The sequence below is a fragment of the Budorcas taxicolor genome, chromosome 10 (assembly GCF_023091745.1).
Source record: "Budorcas taxicolor isolate Tak-1 chromosome 10, Takin1.1, whole genome shotgun sequence".
In the NCBI taxonomy this organism is placed as follows: domain Eukaryota; kingdom Metazoa; phylum Chordata; class Mammalia; order Artiodactyla; family Bovidae; genus Budorcas; species Budorcas taxicolor.
Window position 1 is genome coordinate 12521276 of NC_068919.1, and position 14623 is coordinate 12535898.

The following is a 14623-nucleotide window of genomic DNA, read 5'->3' on the forward strand; positions in this document are numbered from 1 at the left end:
GATGGTTGCACAACCTTGTGAATAAACTTAACCCACTGATTTGTACCCTTTAAATGGTGAATTTTGTGGCATGTGAATTGCCTCTCAATTTAAAAAGACATAGTCATTCGTTCTTCAAAAGGCTGCCGTGAGCGGTCAGTGAGATGCCCGTGTGTAAGGGAGAGCGGCACAGTGGCTGACCTGGCTCAGTAATGTCGTCCCCTCTCCTGGAATCCTGCAGGTCGTCTCAACCATGATTGTCCAATTCACTTCTGCTGCAGTGACTGCAAGAGTTAAACTCTCCTCCCTGCAGCTGATTCCTCCAGAGCCACACAGTGAGCCAGCACAGAACCCGCGCCTCCAACCCTCTGCAGATGCCCCAGAAGAGCCCACGGCTCCAACACCACCCTGGCCACAAAGGTGGACAGTGGAGGAAGGGAGCAGGAGAACAGGGAATGCCATCCCAGGGTCAAGGCAAAACACCCAAATGCCAGTGTTTATCATTTTAAGCAACATCTCAGCCAGGCTAGTAACCATTATTCACAGGGAAATGGTGGGTTCTCCCCACTGTATCTCCCACAAGGTTGGCCTGCTGCCTCCTCGTCCATAGACACTCCCAGGCTGAAGGCCCCCTCCTATCCTCTGGCCTGACACCTTGCTTAAAGGCACCATGGTGTGTCTGAGAGGGAGTCAGGGACGGAGGTGAGGACAGTGGCCCGCACTCATGAGCAGGCAGGCCAGGGCTGACAGCGCCTTGTCAGGGCCACGCGGGCAGCACAGCGGTGCGGGACTCAGGCGACCCTCAGTTCTGGACCTGGACCTGTCACAGTCCAGCTGTGTGCCCTTGGGACTTCCTTGCCCCCACCCCCGCCCTGCTCTTGTTTACTCAAACATAGCGGGTGATGTCTGAGATTCTATGACGGCAGGATTGTTCAGTGAACTGGACACACCTGTTCCTAAACTGATTCAGAGTATCATTCAGCTGCGCAGGGTTCAGTCACTTCAGGCCTGTCCGACTCTTTGCGACCCCATGGACTGTAGCCCACCAGGCTCCTCTGTCCATGGGATTTTCCAGACAATACCGGAGTGGGTTTCCAAGACCTCCTCCAGGGCATCTTCTCAACCCAGGGATCGAACCTGTGCCTTCTGCATCTCCTGCGTCTCCTGCGTTGTAGGCGGGTTCTTTACCCACTGAGCCATCTGGGAAGCCTGAATCGTCTAGATATTATAGATACCTTCCACACCTAAACACGTGCACCTGGATCTCTGCTACACTCATCAACACCTAGACACATGCATGCCAACACTTAAAGCCCCGAATAGGATCAAGACGGAGGGGAGAAGTCCTGATAGGTAGAGATACAGGGGCCAGGGCAGGAGCCAGGACACTGCAGTGGGAAGGCAGGCAGACAGAGGGGGTCTGAACGGCCTCTCTGCCTTTCTTAAAGGCTCTGCAGGCACCTTCAGCGACACAACTGGCTTCAGCAGTACTAGAGGCTGCAGCCAGGAGAAGGCAGCAGCCAGGAGAAGGCAGCACTTGGCCTCACCTGGCTTCCAGCCAAACTGGGGAAGGAAGCCACAAAGAGCACCTGATCCTGGGGCAGAAGATCAAGCTTCCAACCATGCTGTTCCATCTACCAGCTATGTGACAAGCCACTTCACCTCTCCGGGCCTCAGTTTCCACATCTGTAAAATGAAGGTGATACTATGGAGCCTGTGAGGATTACACCAGATGATGGAGGGCAGGGCTCCAGTTCAAAGCCTGACAGGCATCAATCAAGGAATGGGAACTCATTCTTTAGAGGCACTTCATAAACTGGAGATCTCACTGGTGGCTCAGATGGTAAAGAATCTGCCTGCAGTGCAGGAAACCCAGGTTCGATCCCTGGGTTGGGAAGATCCCTGGAGAAGGTAATGGCAGCCCACTCCAGTATTCTTGCCTGGAGAATCCCAGGGACAGAGGAGCCTGGTGGGCTACAGTCCATGGGGTTGCAAAGAGTTGGACACGGCTGAACGACTAATACTTTGACTTCATAAACTGGAAGGGGATGTACAAATGCAAATCACTATTCTCAACACCCAGTCCCTTGTCTATCTGAGCCCCTAGATTCTGATGCAAACGCGGTGGGGGCAAGGCCAGCCTGGGCTGTCAGCCCAGCGGCTTCCAAATGCCCCATTCCAGCCGCCACCACCGAGCAGTTGGTTTGAGTTTCAGGGAAGAAAAGCCCCACATGACTCGAATCCCTGAGCCCTCTGGCAGCCTCCCTGCCCCCCAAAGCATGTCGGAGGCTTGGAAAATCCCCCGCCGTGGTGAACAAACAATGTGAACAGTTGGGGCCCCGAGCAGCTGCTGGGTCTGTCAGCAGCCTGGGCTCGGACGGGCAGGATGGCGGCCAGAGGGGCCGTGGCTGGCTGGAGAGTCCAGAGAAGGCTCCAATTCCTTCCTGAATATTCATGGATCAGCAGATGTCTGGCTGCCCCAGCTCAGAGGAGCTCAGCACCCAGCAAGACCAGGCGGCAGTGGAAATCAACAGGGATGTAGATGTGGGGAGAACTCGGGGTCCCCAGCGGGTGCAGGGCTGTGCCAGGAGTCCAGGTCAGCTCACGTTAATGAAAATATGTGCAGAGCCTGAGACTGCTCATTTTATAGACGGGGAAACTGAGGCCCAACAGGGGAGGGTCTCGCCTCTCTGGGAGATAGTCTGGGGAAACTGCCCTTCTTGGACATCCCAGGGGTGAACCCAGCATCGAGGAGAGAGCTGCTCCCGAATAAGAGGAGGTTCTCTCTGCCTCAGGGCCCAACTTCTGTGCCCAGGACATGTGCATCCTTAGGGGCTCAACTCAGGTGCCACATCCTTCCCTGAAGCTGCCCCTGTCCCCACCAAGGAAGGTTTTTCCTGGGTCTCACAGCATGCAGCCACTCAGAGGTCCCCTACCCATCCTTCCTCTTGCCTAAGACAGACCATGGGATGTGGTGGGACCAGCCTTGGCCTAGAGTCAGAGTTCTAGGTGCATCGTGTATTATATGACCTTGGGTCCATTCTCTTCCTTTCTGGTTCCGTTTCCCTAGTTTTAAAATGAAAAGCTGCTACAGTTCTTGTTTTCACCAAAATTCTCCCAGCAGTAGAGGAGATCAGACTCGGAGGCTTACTGACCACCTGAAATGCTTTTATTTTGAAACCTCTGGCCCATTTTGCATCCTATTCTGTTACACAGCAGTGTTTGCTTTCATGTAAATGTGGTTCCTACACCACCAAATCTTTTTGCATAAAGTGGGCCATGTTTGCCCAGTGGTTTCATGCCCCCCCCTTCCCACTGCCCCCAGCCCCTCCCATGAGCACTTCTCAGCCCTCCCTCTCAGGCCAGGGCAGACAAAGCGGACACTTGCTTGGCCAGCTTTCTTCCTCGAGGGGGTCTCCCTCTCCCACAAGCCCTTCTCCTCACTCTCCCAGGTGGGGAGGGGGGACCCTGCTGGAGATACAGAGCTTCTATGCTCAGGAGCCCCAGGACCATCTCTCAGTCTGCTTTTTCTGGCATTATTTTACCCACCTGCAGGATAAATTAGATTTTATGAGGCCAATTAGGACCCAGACAGAAAGGAGATTCGCTGCTGGGCCCTGGGGCCAGATCAGTGCTGTTCTGCAGGATTTGTGGGGGCCTGGCATAAGCCAGGGTTCTGTTCCTCAGTGAACTCTCAGAAAAGAGGATGAGGGAGTGGGGGGGAAGAAGGAGGACAAAGCTGAGATGCCACCTTTGTTAAGGCAAGAACCTGCCACAAACATCAGTGCCTTGTCATTTTTGAATTTCAGGGCCCAACAGATTTATAACTTGTTTTCAGTCTACAAGGGCAATTCTCCATGACACCAACACCACTCTGTTTCCCAGGAGACACAAGCCAGTTTCTTTCAGAAACCTCCTTCCCCACCCTCCCCCCCACCTTGGCCACCTCCCACACCACACGCTAAGCCCCTCCCACAACAGCTGGAAGGAGCGCTTGGGGCAGTTGTCTGGGAAGTGAGGAAGACAGCATTCCCTTCATCTGTGATCCTGCGGAGTCAGGCTCGGCCCCAGCAGACTTGACAGCAAAGCCACCCTCGCTTGACTGGCCTACCTCCTGTTTCCTGTCACGCGGAGCCCCCACCGGACCAAACCACTTCCTGTTCTCTGAAAGCACTGCTGCTGCGTCTTCCCTCAGTAGCTGTGCCATCCCGGGGTCTGACTTCGACGCCACTCCTTTTTCTGCCCCATAGGACCCTGGGTACCTGGGCCATTGCAGTTAGCATGGCAGATTTCTGACTTGCCTATCTCCCCAGCGAGGCAAGTTTGAGATTATCGTCCTGGTCAGCGTTGCCTAGGACCTAAGACACTGTCTGGCACACAGCAGGTGTTCAATAAATAGTCCTTGAACAGCTGAGAGAACAGGCAGAGACACACGCAAAAGGACAAGACACAGAGCCCCTTGTGCTTTTCCAAACATCCATTTCCTTATCTGGAAAAACTATAGGAACCCCCTTCAGGGCTGGGGATCATCTGCATAATACATGTGGGGAAATGCCTAGCATAGTATGTGGCACCTAGGAGATATCCAACAAAATGCTGAAAATGCACCAAGGCAGGGATTCCCTGGAGGTCCGGTGGTTAGGACTCTCTGCGTTCACTGCCCCGGGCCAGAGTTTCATCCCTGATCAAGGAACTAAGGACTTAAGATCGTGCAAGCTGTCCGGTGCAGCCACAAAAAAAAAAAAAAAAAAAAAAAAAAGCCCTGAGACAGAACAGCAAACTCACATTCAAAGAAATTCTGTACTTAAACATTACCAGGACTGGGGAGCTCATTACCTCACCTCTGCTGCTATATGGAAGGTCCGTTTAAAAATACCTTGCTTGAGTGCCCACCTGTGTCTCTCTTATGCTCCATTCATTTGCCAGAGCTCCAAGCTATGTGCAAGGTAAGTGAGCCCCTTATGAAGCCATCTGGAAGTCTTCACTCTGCACCAGCTTGCGTGTTCAGGTTTGCACCTGAGAGATGGCTTCCTGAGCCTCTGCTTCCCAACCCCAGGGACCCCACAGCCCCTCAAATCCAGAAGATGCCTCAGCAGTGAGGCAGTAGGACCTGGCAGCCCAGCCAGCCCCAAGCACAAGGATTCCATTTCTTTGCATGTCAGGCCCAGATCATCCTCTCTGGTTTTCTTCTCTCCCCCAAGCTGCCATCCCCCGTCTCTGACCAGGCTGGAGCTGGGGTCCTCCCCCATCGGAGCCACTCTTTCTCTTCCTCCCCTGTGACCCGGGGAGCTGGGAGCCCCTAGGCCTGCTTGGCAATAACATCTGTTCTGCATCTGGAATTCTGTGTCGAGTCTGGTTCCTGTATCTCAGAAAGAGTGGAGGCAGAACAGGAGGCAGTGGGTGGGGGTGGGTGAGGAAGAGTGGATTCCAGGGCCCAGGCCCAGACACACGAAGTGAGGGGGCTAAACCCCAAGTTGTTGATAACTTCTCATGTGAGGGGGAGGGGTGAAGAGAGACTGAACTCGGGTTAATGTGTACCGAATCCCGGGAAGGCATGGCTACTCCAATAGCCAGGAGATTGGTTATGGTCCCAGTTCAGTCTCCATCCATGTAACTCTGGGAAGTCACTCAGTTTTCTCATCTGCAAAATTAGTTCACGCTAAAATTATTTCTAAGTTTTCCTTAGTGCTGACCTTTGAAGACTCATTGTGAGATTAATCAACTTGAAACTTATAATTAACTGAGCCATGAAGATACATACAAGATCAATGAAGGTTTAACTGGATTGTTTAGATTCACTATTAATAGAGATTGTTTGGGACTTGCTGGCGGTCCAGTGGTTAAGATGTCCCGTTCCAACATCAGTGGTATGGGAGCTAAGATTCCACATGCCTCTTGGCCAAAAAGCCCAAACACAGAACAGAAACAATACTGTAACAAACTCAATAAAGACATTTTTAAAAAATGGTCCACATCAAAATTAAAAAATCTTGAAAAAAAATAGAGATTGTGTTTGACCTAGTTCCTAACCCCCAATATGAGGTCAGAAAGGGCCACCCCAACAGTCCAACTGAGGGAGGTTGGCCTCCGAGCCTCTGGGCTGAGAAAGGGATGGGAGGTGGGAGTTTCCTGGTGAGAAGAAAGCAGCTCACCTATTCTTAGAGCCCTCCTTCTACTGACCTCTTGCATCACCACCCCCTAAATTCTCCTTGGGTGTAAGGGAGAGCCCCGCTTCTCGCTTCTCGCTTGTGGTGAAAACAGAGAACTGGGCATCCCACCACCACTCCCAGGTAGGATCCCATTCACATCAACATTTCCCCAGCTCCCAACCGCTGACCAGAAGTGCGCTGGGGAGACAGGCAGTCAGTCTTGACTCCAACATGTCAAGGTGGCTGAAGTGTCTATTATTTTTTACTTCTCCCCCCCCTCACTCTCTACAAACTCCCTGAAACTATCATGCTAATTCTACTTCCTAAATATCTCTAGAATCCAGCTACTTGGCCATTCCAATTGCCGCCTCGTTAGTTACCACCACCCTCTCTTCTGGATTACTACCACAGCCTCCCAAGAAGTAGCAGCTTCCTGCCTCCATCCCATGCAGTCATTCTCTACCTTGGTTAGAGTGAGCTGATGCAAAACAGATCTCAAAACCCTCCAGGGTTTCCCTGGTGCTCTGGTGGTTAAGAATCCGCCCTGCAATGCAGGGGACACCATTTCGATCCCTGGTCCAGAAAGATCCCACATGCCAAAGAGGCAACTAAGCTCCTGAGCCACAACTACTGAGTCTGTGCTCTGGAGCCAGCAAGCTGCAACTACTGAGCCTGCATGCATAAAGCCTGTGCTCCACAACAAGAGCAGCCCCGGCACTGAGAAGCCCAGACACAACTAGGGAAGGGCCCCCAATCTCCGGAACTAGAGAAAGCCCACAAGCAGCAACGAAGACCCAGAGCAGACAAAAATAAGCAAATATTTCAAAAGAAAAACAAAAAACAAAACCCAAGGACTCATTTGGGCTCTCAGGCCAGAAACCCTGGTGGGGCTTATAAGCCCCTTCATGAGCTGGATCCAGCTCCATTTTCAGCCTTCTCTTTTTGACACTTGGTGGCCCCTGGCCCATTCTTCCTTAACCTGCCCCACCCTCATGCCTTGCACTCTAAACTCCGGCCATATTTAGTTTCATTCGATAGTCCAAAGAAAGTCACTTCTGAGCGTTTGCACGTGCAGTTCTCTCTGCAAACTCTCCCCACCATCGCTCTCCTGCCGTGCTAACTGACCCTCTGCACAGAGCTCTAGTCTTCACTACTTCCTGAAGGAAGACTTTGCTGACTACCTGTCAGTCTCCTCCTTATTTACTATATCCAGGCACCGGTCACATGCTAGCCAAAACGAGTACTCAGTAAATATTTGTTGAATAAATGACCTCCATCCAGATGGGGCAGGGTAGTCAGAACTCTAGCCTGGGGAGTGTCCCCAGGACTGAGAAGATTTGCACACTCAAAGGATTTAGCACTGAGGACCAGCAGCGCAGTAGCTTCAGCCAAGCACACTGCTGCCAAGGGAGCCCCAGCTCGGCCTTGTGCACTCGGAGTCCGGAGAGGCCAGGTCTCCGAGGCAAACTGAGCCCCTGGCGGGAGGCCCCACCGGTACTCCATAATGCTCGATTGAGTGCAGTTCCCAGCCCTGACTCCGCTTGGCTGGATGATCCCGACCCCGGTCTGGAGCTCCGAGAAGAGGGTGGGTACAACTCTTCGTTAATCCCTAGGCCTCCAGAAGCACAGACGCCTCTCTGGCACTTCCCCGCACCCCACCTGACAACCCCAGACCCCCTACTACCCCGGCCCAGAGGCCGGGACCCTGCCCCCAGGCGGCCTCCTGCCGGGTCCGCACTCGAGTCTGAAAAGGGGCGTGTCTTTGTAGGGAGCTAGGGGGTCCGAGTAGTTCCCGATACTTTCCCACCCGCTGTTTGGGTTTCCTGGAGAAGGGCCGGGGCGGGCCAGGCGGAGGCTCCTTCCCCCCTCCGCCGTCCTTGCCTCCCTCCCACGTGGCCTGGCTGAGTCTCTCTGGAAAGCCGCAGCAGCTGGAGAGAAATCCCCCTCCCCACCCCCACCGCCAAGTCCCTCCCCGACTAGCCCCGGACACATCCTCAGCTCCCCGCTAAGCAGGGAAGGCAAGGACTAGGCGAACAAAGCGGGCAGCCCATCCCCCTCCCCAGCGCTCCCAACCACCTTCCCCCTGGGCCGCCCCCCAAACGCACACAGGGCCGAAAGGGAGCGGGCCGGGGTGGAAAAAGGCTCCCTTAAGCACAGACACTTGGGACTCCGTCACCCCATCCCCAGCCCTTTCTCCAGCTAGGACAATTCTGGAGAGTTACCTACCCCCAATGCGCACTGTGCTGGGGGGCTGGAGGGGGCCTTGCTGACCTCGTCAACGCTTTTCAGATGTGTCCCTGGGGGGTGGGGCAGAAGTGACACGCGTCCCAGCCCGACAGCGAGTACTGGACTCGTCCACGAAAGCAACTGATTCCTGCCCCCTCCCTCAGCCCACTCCGGGCCTCGGGTTTTGGGGGGAGGCAACAGTCCCCCACTCTCCCCACAACCAGCCTCAGGGACATACCCACTGGACAAAGTTGAGTATTTTATCAAAACTAACCCCAGTCAATCCGGAATCTCCTACTCCTGTCCCCCCACCAAGGGCAAGGACACTCCCCAAAAGCCAAGGCCAAATATTAGCTCAGTGCCATGAACACAATTACACACAATCTCAACACACACCCCTCCTCTTTCACACTCCCAACCAGGAAACGCGCGCGTACAAGGCAGTACCCGCCCCGCACAAACCACCAGCACCGCAGCCACTGCCCGCGATGCCACGCAGCGATCGGCCACGCACTGCGGACCTGTGCGCCAGGCAGAAGCCCCCTCCCCACCCTCTGCGCGCGCGCGCGCGCACACACACACACACACACACACACACACACACACTCGTACACTCACTCCGGACTCCACAAACCAAGGACATACACACCCCCTATGGACAAGTACGCGCCGCGAACGCCACCCGCCGAGGCTCGCGGACCCCGGAGCGCAGGCATCACCGGCACCAGGGCGCGCAGCCGGCGCCCCACGGTCCCTATTCGCTCGGGACTCGGGGCGCGGCGGCCCCGCAGCCCCACTCAGCCCGGGGCGCACAGTCACCCCGCAGGCGCTCCCGCCGCTGCCTGGGCGCCCGCCCTTACCGCGCGCGGTCAGCAGGCAGAAGGTCAGCGCGATGAGCCCGCTGCCGCGGCCAGCGTCCCCCCGCGACATGGGGCCGGGCCCCGGCTGCCGCCGCCGCCGCCTCCCCGCGCCTCGGCCGCCGCCGCCGCCGCCGCCGCCGGGGGAGGGCGCGCCGGGCGTCAGTGGCCCGGGGAGGCGCGGCGCCGCGGGCGGGGGCGCGGCCTCGGGGGCCCGGGCCTGAGCGGGGGCCGGCGCGGGGGCCGAGGCTGCTGCCGCCTCGCCCGCCCCTCCATCGCCATCTTGGGCGAGCCGCCCAGGCGGGGGCGCCAGGCGAGCGCGGCCGGTCGAGCCCCGCCAGGACCCTGGCCCTGTGCTGTGACCTGCGCCTCGCGGGTGCTCCGCCCTGCTGGGGTCTGCGCGCGTGTGCCTCGCCGGCTCTGGGTTGCCATGGGCACCCCCATTTGGGCAGTTGGTTTCTGGGGCTGTTTGTCTCTTCCTCTCTGTCTCAGGATCTCTTTCTGCCTCGATGTCTCTATTCCTTTTCTCTGCAGCTGCCTCAGGGTCTCCAACGTCTGGGTTCCAGGCTCAGTGGAGGCAGATTCAAGGCCTTGGTTTCTGTCCTGATAACCCCATCTTGCCATTTGAGTCAGTCCATTCCAGCCCAGGTCCTGGCCTGAATCCTCCTTAGCTTCTCCACCGACAGACCCTCTGGGGACACGCGGTTCCCTCCTCATCTCCACTCCCACTGCCATAACACACTGCTGGCTTCTGTTGACCTTCTTTTGGTCTTGGAATAACCAGCCCCAGCAGGGCATTTACTCTACTCCAAGCACTGGCTCAGGCTTCCCAGGTGGCTCAGTGGGTAAAGAATGTGCCTGCAGTGCAAGGGATGCCGTTTCAAGCCCTGGGTCAGGAAGATCCCTGGGAGGAGGGCATGGCAACCCACTCCAGTTTTCTTGCCTGGAGAATCCCATGGACAGAGGAGCCTGGTGGGCTGCAGTCCACAGGATCACTAAGAGCTGGACCCAACTGAAGTGACTCAGCACCCATGAACATCCGAGCACTGCCATACCTGGACCTCTCTGCAGCCCTAGGAGAGACGAGGAAGGTTTGATTGCTCTCATGTTACATGTAGGGAAACTGAGGCTGGAGGAGGCAAAGTGACTTGCCTAAGGAAACGAGGCCAGAGAGTAGCAGATACAAGACCTGAACTCTGGTTTTCTGACTCCAGAGGGTCATTCCCCACTCACAATTTCAACTGTGCTTTCTGTGTCCTAGCTAGACTGGTTGTCTTGGTATCCTGAACACTTCTTTCTCTAAAGACAGGGATTCAGCGGTCAGGCTAGGGTAGGGAGTGAAGTACAGACAGAATGACCTATTTAAGGTCATTCCTAAGACCAAGATACCATGGTTCTTCATCTCCTCTGTCTCCATGACTTAGAGCTATTTTGTCTCTGTACCCAGTGTGTACCATACCCATCTGCTGCTAATTAACCCTTAATAATGACCAGCACTTTGCAGGTCCAGTGGAATTTAGCATTTATTCATTCATTGCCAAGCACATCAGTAGCATTTGACTTAGCCCATCCCTCCTACTTGTTTCTCTTAGTGATCTCATTTGGTCATCAAAGCTGTGAATTAAATCTTTATGCTGAAGATGCCTACATTTATATCTCAGCCTGCACCATCTCCCTTGAACTTCAGACTTGTGTGTCCAGCTACCTGCTCAACATTTCCATTGGCCAATGCGCATCTCACCTGTAACATGTCCAGGGAATTCCCTGGTGGTCTAGTGGTTAGTGGTCTAGTGGCTTTCACTGCCAGGAGCACAGATCCAATCCCTGGTGAGGGGGACTAAGATCCCCATAAACTGCAAGGATTAAAACAACAACAGCAACAAATTTAACATGCTTGAAACTGAGCTCTGACCTTCCCTATTAAATCTGCTTCTCCCCCAGTCTCCCCATCTCAGTTCCTAGCGGCTTCATCGTTCCTGATGCTCAGGTCAAAAGGCTTGGAGCCATCCTTGACTCCTTGCTATCCCATCTTTCACACTTCAGTTTCCTGCTACTACCTTCAGCCAAGCACCATCATCTCTCACTAAATTGTCACAATAGCCCTCTCACTTGTTTCTGTCCTTGTCCCCCTTCAGTCTTTTCTCAGTATAGCATCCAGAGTGATCTTATTATAATGGGGATGAGATCATGTCGCTTCTCTGCTCAAAACCCACCAGTGCCTCCTAGCTCAGAGCAAAGCTGGAGTCCTTCATATATATGACAGGAAAGCCTATCTGATCTGGAAGGCCGACCTACCTCTCTGACCTCTCCTCCTGCCATCCCCCTAGCTCACTGCCTCTCCAGTCACACCGGCCTCCTTGCTGTAACTTGATTGCAGCCAGTCCCCACCCCCACCCCCACCCCCAGCCTCTAGACCTTTACTCAGCTGGTGCAGGTCTGGAGCTCTGTCCCCCACATCTCATATCCTCACAAGCCCCCCACTCTGCCTGTGTCCCCCATTTTTCTAACATGCCCTGTACGTGCTAAGTTGCTTCAGTTGTGTCCGACTCTTTGTGATCCTATGGACTGTAGCCCACCAGGCTCCTCTGTTCATGGGATTCTCCAGACAAGAATACTGGAGTGGGTTGCCATGCCCTCCTCCAGGGATCTTATCTCCATGCCCTGCATCTCCTGTATTGCAGGCAGATACTTTATCCCTGACCCATTTCGGAAGCCCCTCTAACATCCTCTGTTTTACTGATTTCATTTATAATATGTCCTCCCAACCAGAATGTGGGCTTTGTGAGGACAAGGATTTTCACGGGCTGGGTTCACTGCTGAATTCTAAGCAGCGAACCAGTATCGGACACCATGTAGATGCCAGGGGGCCAGGATAAGATACAAGTCACTCCCCACGGAGATAGCTGTGTCCTAAATGGCATGGGGTGGCCGGGAGAATGGGAATATGAGAAGGAGGGACTAACCGTGTGTGGTGGGAGGCTGGGGAGTAGTTGAGGAAAAAGCCTTCACAGAATTGTTAATTGTTGTGAATGTTTGACCTAGGTCTTGACAGTTTAAGGAGGCTACAGCCTTGGTAGGGGAGGAACAGCCATGGTCGGGGAGGAAATGCACTATTGCATGAGGGCACGAGAAATGGCACATGGATTTTATCTGTGTTATTTGTGGAGAGGTACTTCCCAATAGATCCTAAAATCTTTTCTTTCACATTTCAGAAATAAAACTCAAAATTTGTTTTTTTCACTTTAGCACAAAATGCAATCACCAAATAAAGGTAATATTTATCTTTGATCCTATAACATATGATTAAATTTCAATGTACATTTGGTCCCCAAATTTTATATATCATCTAGTTTGTTGACAGATCATACGTTTTTGCAATTAATTTAAAACTAGCGCCCATCACTTCTTTGATAGGGAAGAGTGTTTTTTTAATCATCAGTGTACTTAAGTACTTTAAAATTGTCTTAACAATATACTGCTACAATTGTGTTTTTCTTAAAATAACTTTCTTGAGACAGTCTGTGACAGAGGTAACATTGTGGGGACAGGTCAATGTAGGGGACTAGAGACTGGGAAAAGGCTAGAAGACCATAGTTTCTATTGATTTGGCCAGTTGGGTGGAATGTCATTAAATAAAGAGAACAGAGGGAAGGTCTGTATAGAGGAGATAATTTGTTTTTTAACATCTTGAGTGTGAGAAGCTTTCATGGCCTGGCATCCAAGTGAAAAATATTAAAGTCTTGGGAACACCGTTTTGATCTGAGCAGAGAGATCAGAACCAGAGAAATTATTCTGTGAGCTGGTACTTCTATCAGTGCATCCAACACACTTTATTATAATATACTTCATTAAGTTGTCTGGCTCTACCGCCATACAGTAAGTTCATTATGGCAGGAACCATATATATCTTGTTATTTTCCTGGGATCCAACACAGTGTGCAGCATATAGTAAGAGCCCAGTGAATGCTTCTTAAGCGAATGCTTCAAAAAAGTTAGTCTTTTGTCATTTACTATGCAAAAATGACGAGAGTTTTAAATCACTAAGGAAGCTGTCAAGAGAGCGTATTACTGTGAAAGGGATTTGAGCATCAAAAAGCATTGGCAAGCATTTGCCTGAGTAATCTCTAAGATCTCAGTAGGTTCTGTGATCCTAAATTAATCATGTATGGAACACTTGCTCTGTAGGACCAGCAATGGGGTTCTGTGGCATTCACATCATTCTAGAACAAATACCAGAATCGATGACTGTAGTGATTTTTAAAATACAGTCATCCCTTGTCTCTCAGTATCTGTGGGGGCTTAGTTCCAGAACACTCCATGGATACCAAAGTCGGTGGATGCTCAAGTCTCTTATATAAAGTGGGGAAGGATTTGCATATAATCTACATATAACATCCCATACACTTTAAATCATTTCTAGATTACTTGTAATGTCTAGTACAATATAAATGCTATATAAATAGTTTTAAATGCAATGTAAATGCTATGTGAATAGTTGGCAATGGGTGAAAAATTCAAGTTTTGTTTTTTGGATCTTTCTGGAACTTTTTTTTTTTTAATGTTCGTCTGTGGTTTTTTGAATCTGTAGATATGGAACCCATAGGTATGGAGAGTTATACCAGTTCTTTGACATCCCTCCCATCAGGTAATCTCCTTCCTCTGCCTTTGAATATAGTGGACCTTAGTGACTCATTTTTAAAGCACTGTATGTGGTAACAGTGTCAGACTTTATTTTTTTGGGCTCCAAAATCACTGCAGATGGTGACTGCAGCCATGAAATTAAAAGACGCTTACTCCTTGGAAGAAAAGTTATGAGCAACCTAGATAGTATATTCTAAAGCAGAGACATTACTTTGCCAACTAAGGTCCGTCTAGTCAAGGCTATGGTTTTTCCAGTAGTCATGTATGGATGTGAGAGTTGGACTGTGAAGGAGGCTGAGCGCCGAAGAATTGATGCTTTTGAACTGTGGTGTTGGAGAAGACTCTTGAGAGTCCCTTGGACTGCAAGGAGATCCAACCAGTCCATTCTGAAGGAGATCAGCCCTGGGATATCTTTGGAAGGAATGATGCTAAAGCTGAAACTCCAGTACTTTGGCCACCTCATGCGAAGAGTTGACTCATTGGAAAAGACTCTGATGCTGTGAGGGATTGGGGGCAGGAGAAGAAGGGGACGACCAAGGATGAGATGGCTGGATGGCATCACTGACTCGATGGACGCGAGTCTGAGTGAACTCCGAGTGTTGGTCATGGACAGGGAGGCCTGGTGTGCTGCGATTCATGGGGTCGCAAAGAGTCGGACACGACTGAGCGACTGAACTGAACTGAACTGTATGTGGTGAAGGTGGTACTACATGGCTTCTGAGCTGTGTCAAGAAAATGCAGCTCCCACCTGGCTTTCTCCAGACGACCCGT

At 52.3% G+C, this 14623-nt stretch overlaps 1 protein-coding gene across 2 annotated transcripts in view; it reads right to left on the bottom strand.

Moving 5' to 3' along the window:
* The window catches only part of IGDCC4 (immunoglobulin superfamily DCC subclass member 4), a 39180-nt gene extending 29865 nt beyond the window's left edge, over positions 1-9315 (bottom strand). For both annotated transcript variants that reach the window (XM_052646658.1, XM_052646657.1), the window contains exon 1: positions 9215-9315. In XM_052646658.1, coding sequence (XP_052502618.1) covers positions 9215-9284 — 70 coding nt within the window. In that variant the 5' untranslated portion in view covers positions 9285-9315. The remainder of the gene's footprint in view (positions 1-9214) is intronic.
* Between the last annotated feature and the right edge of the window lie 5308 nt (positions 9316-14623).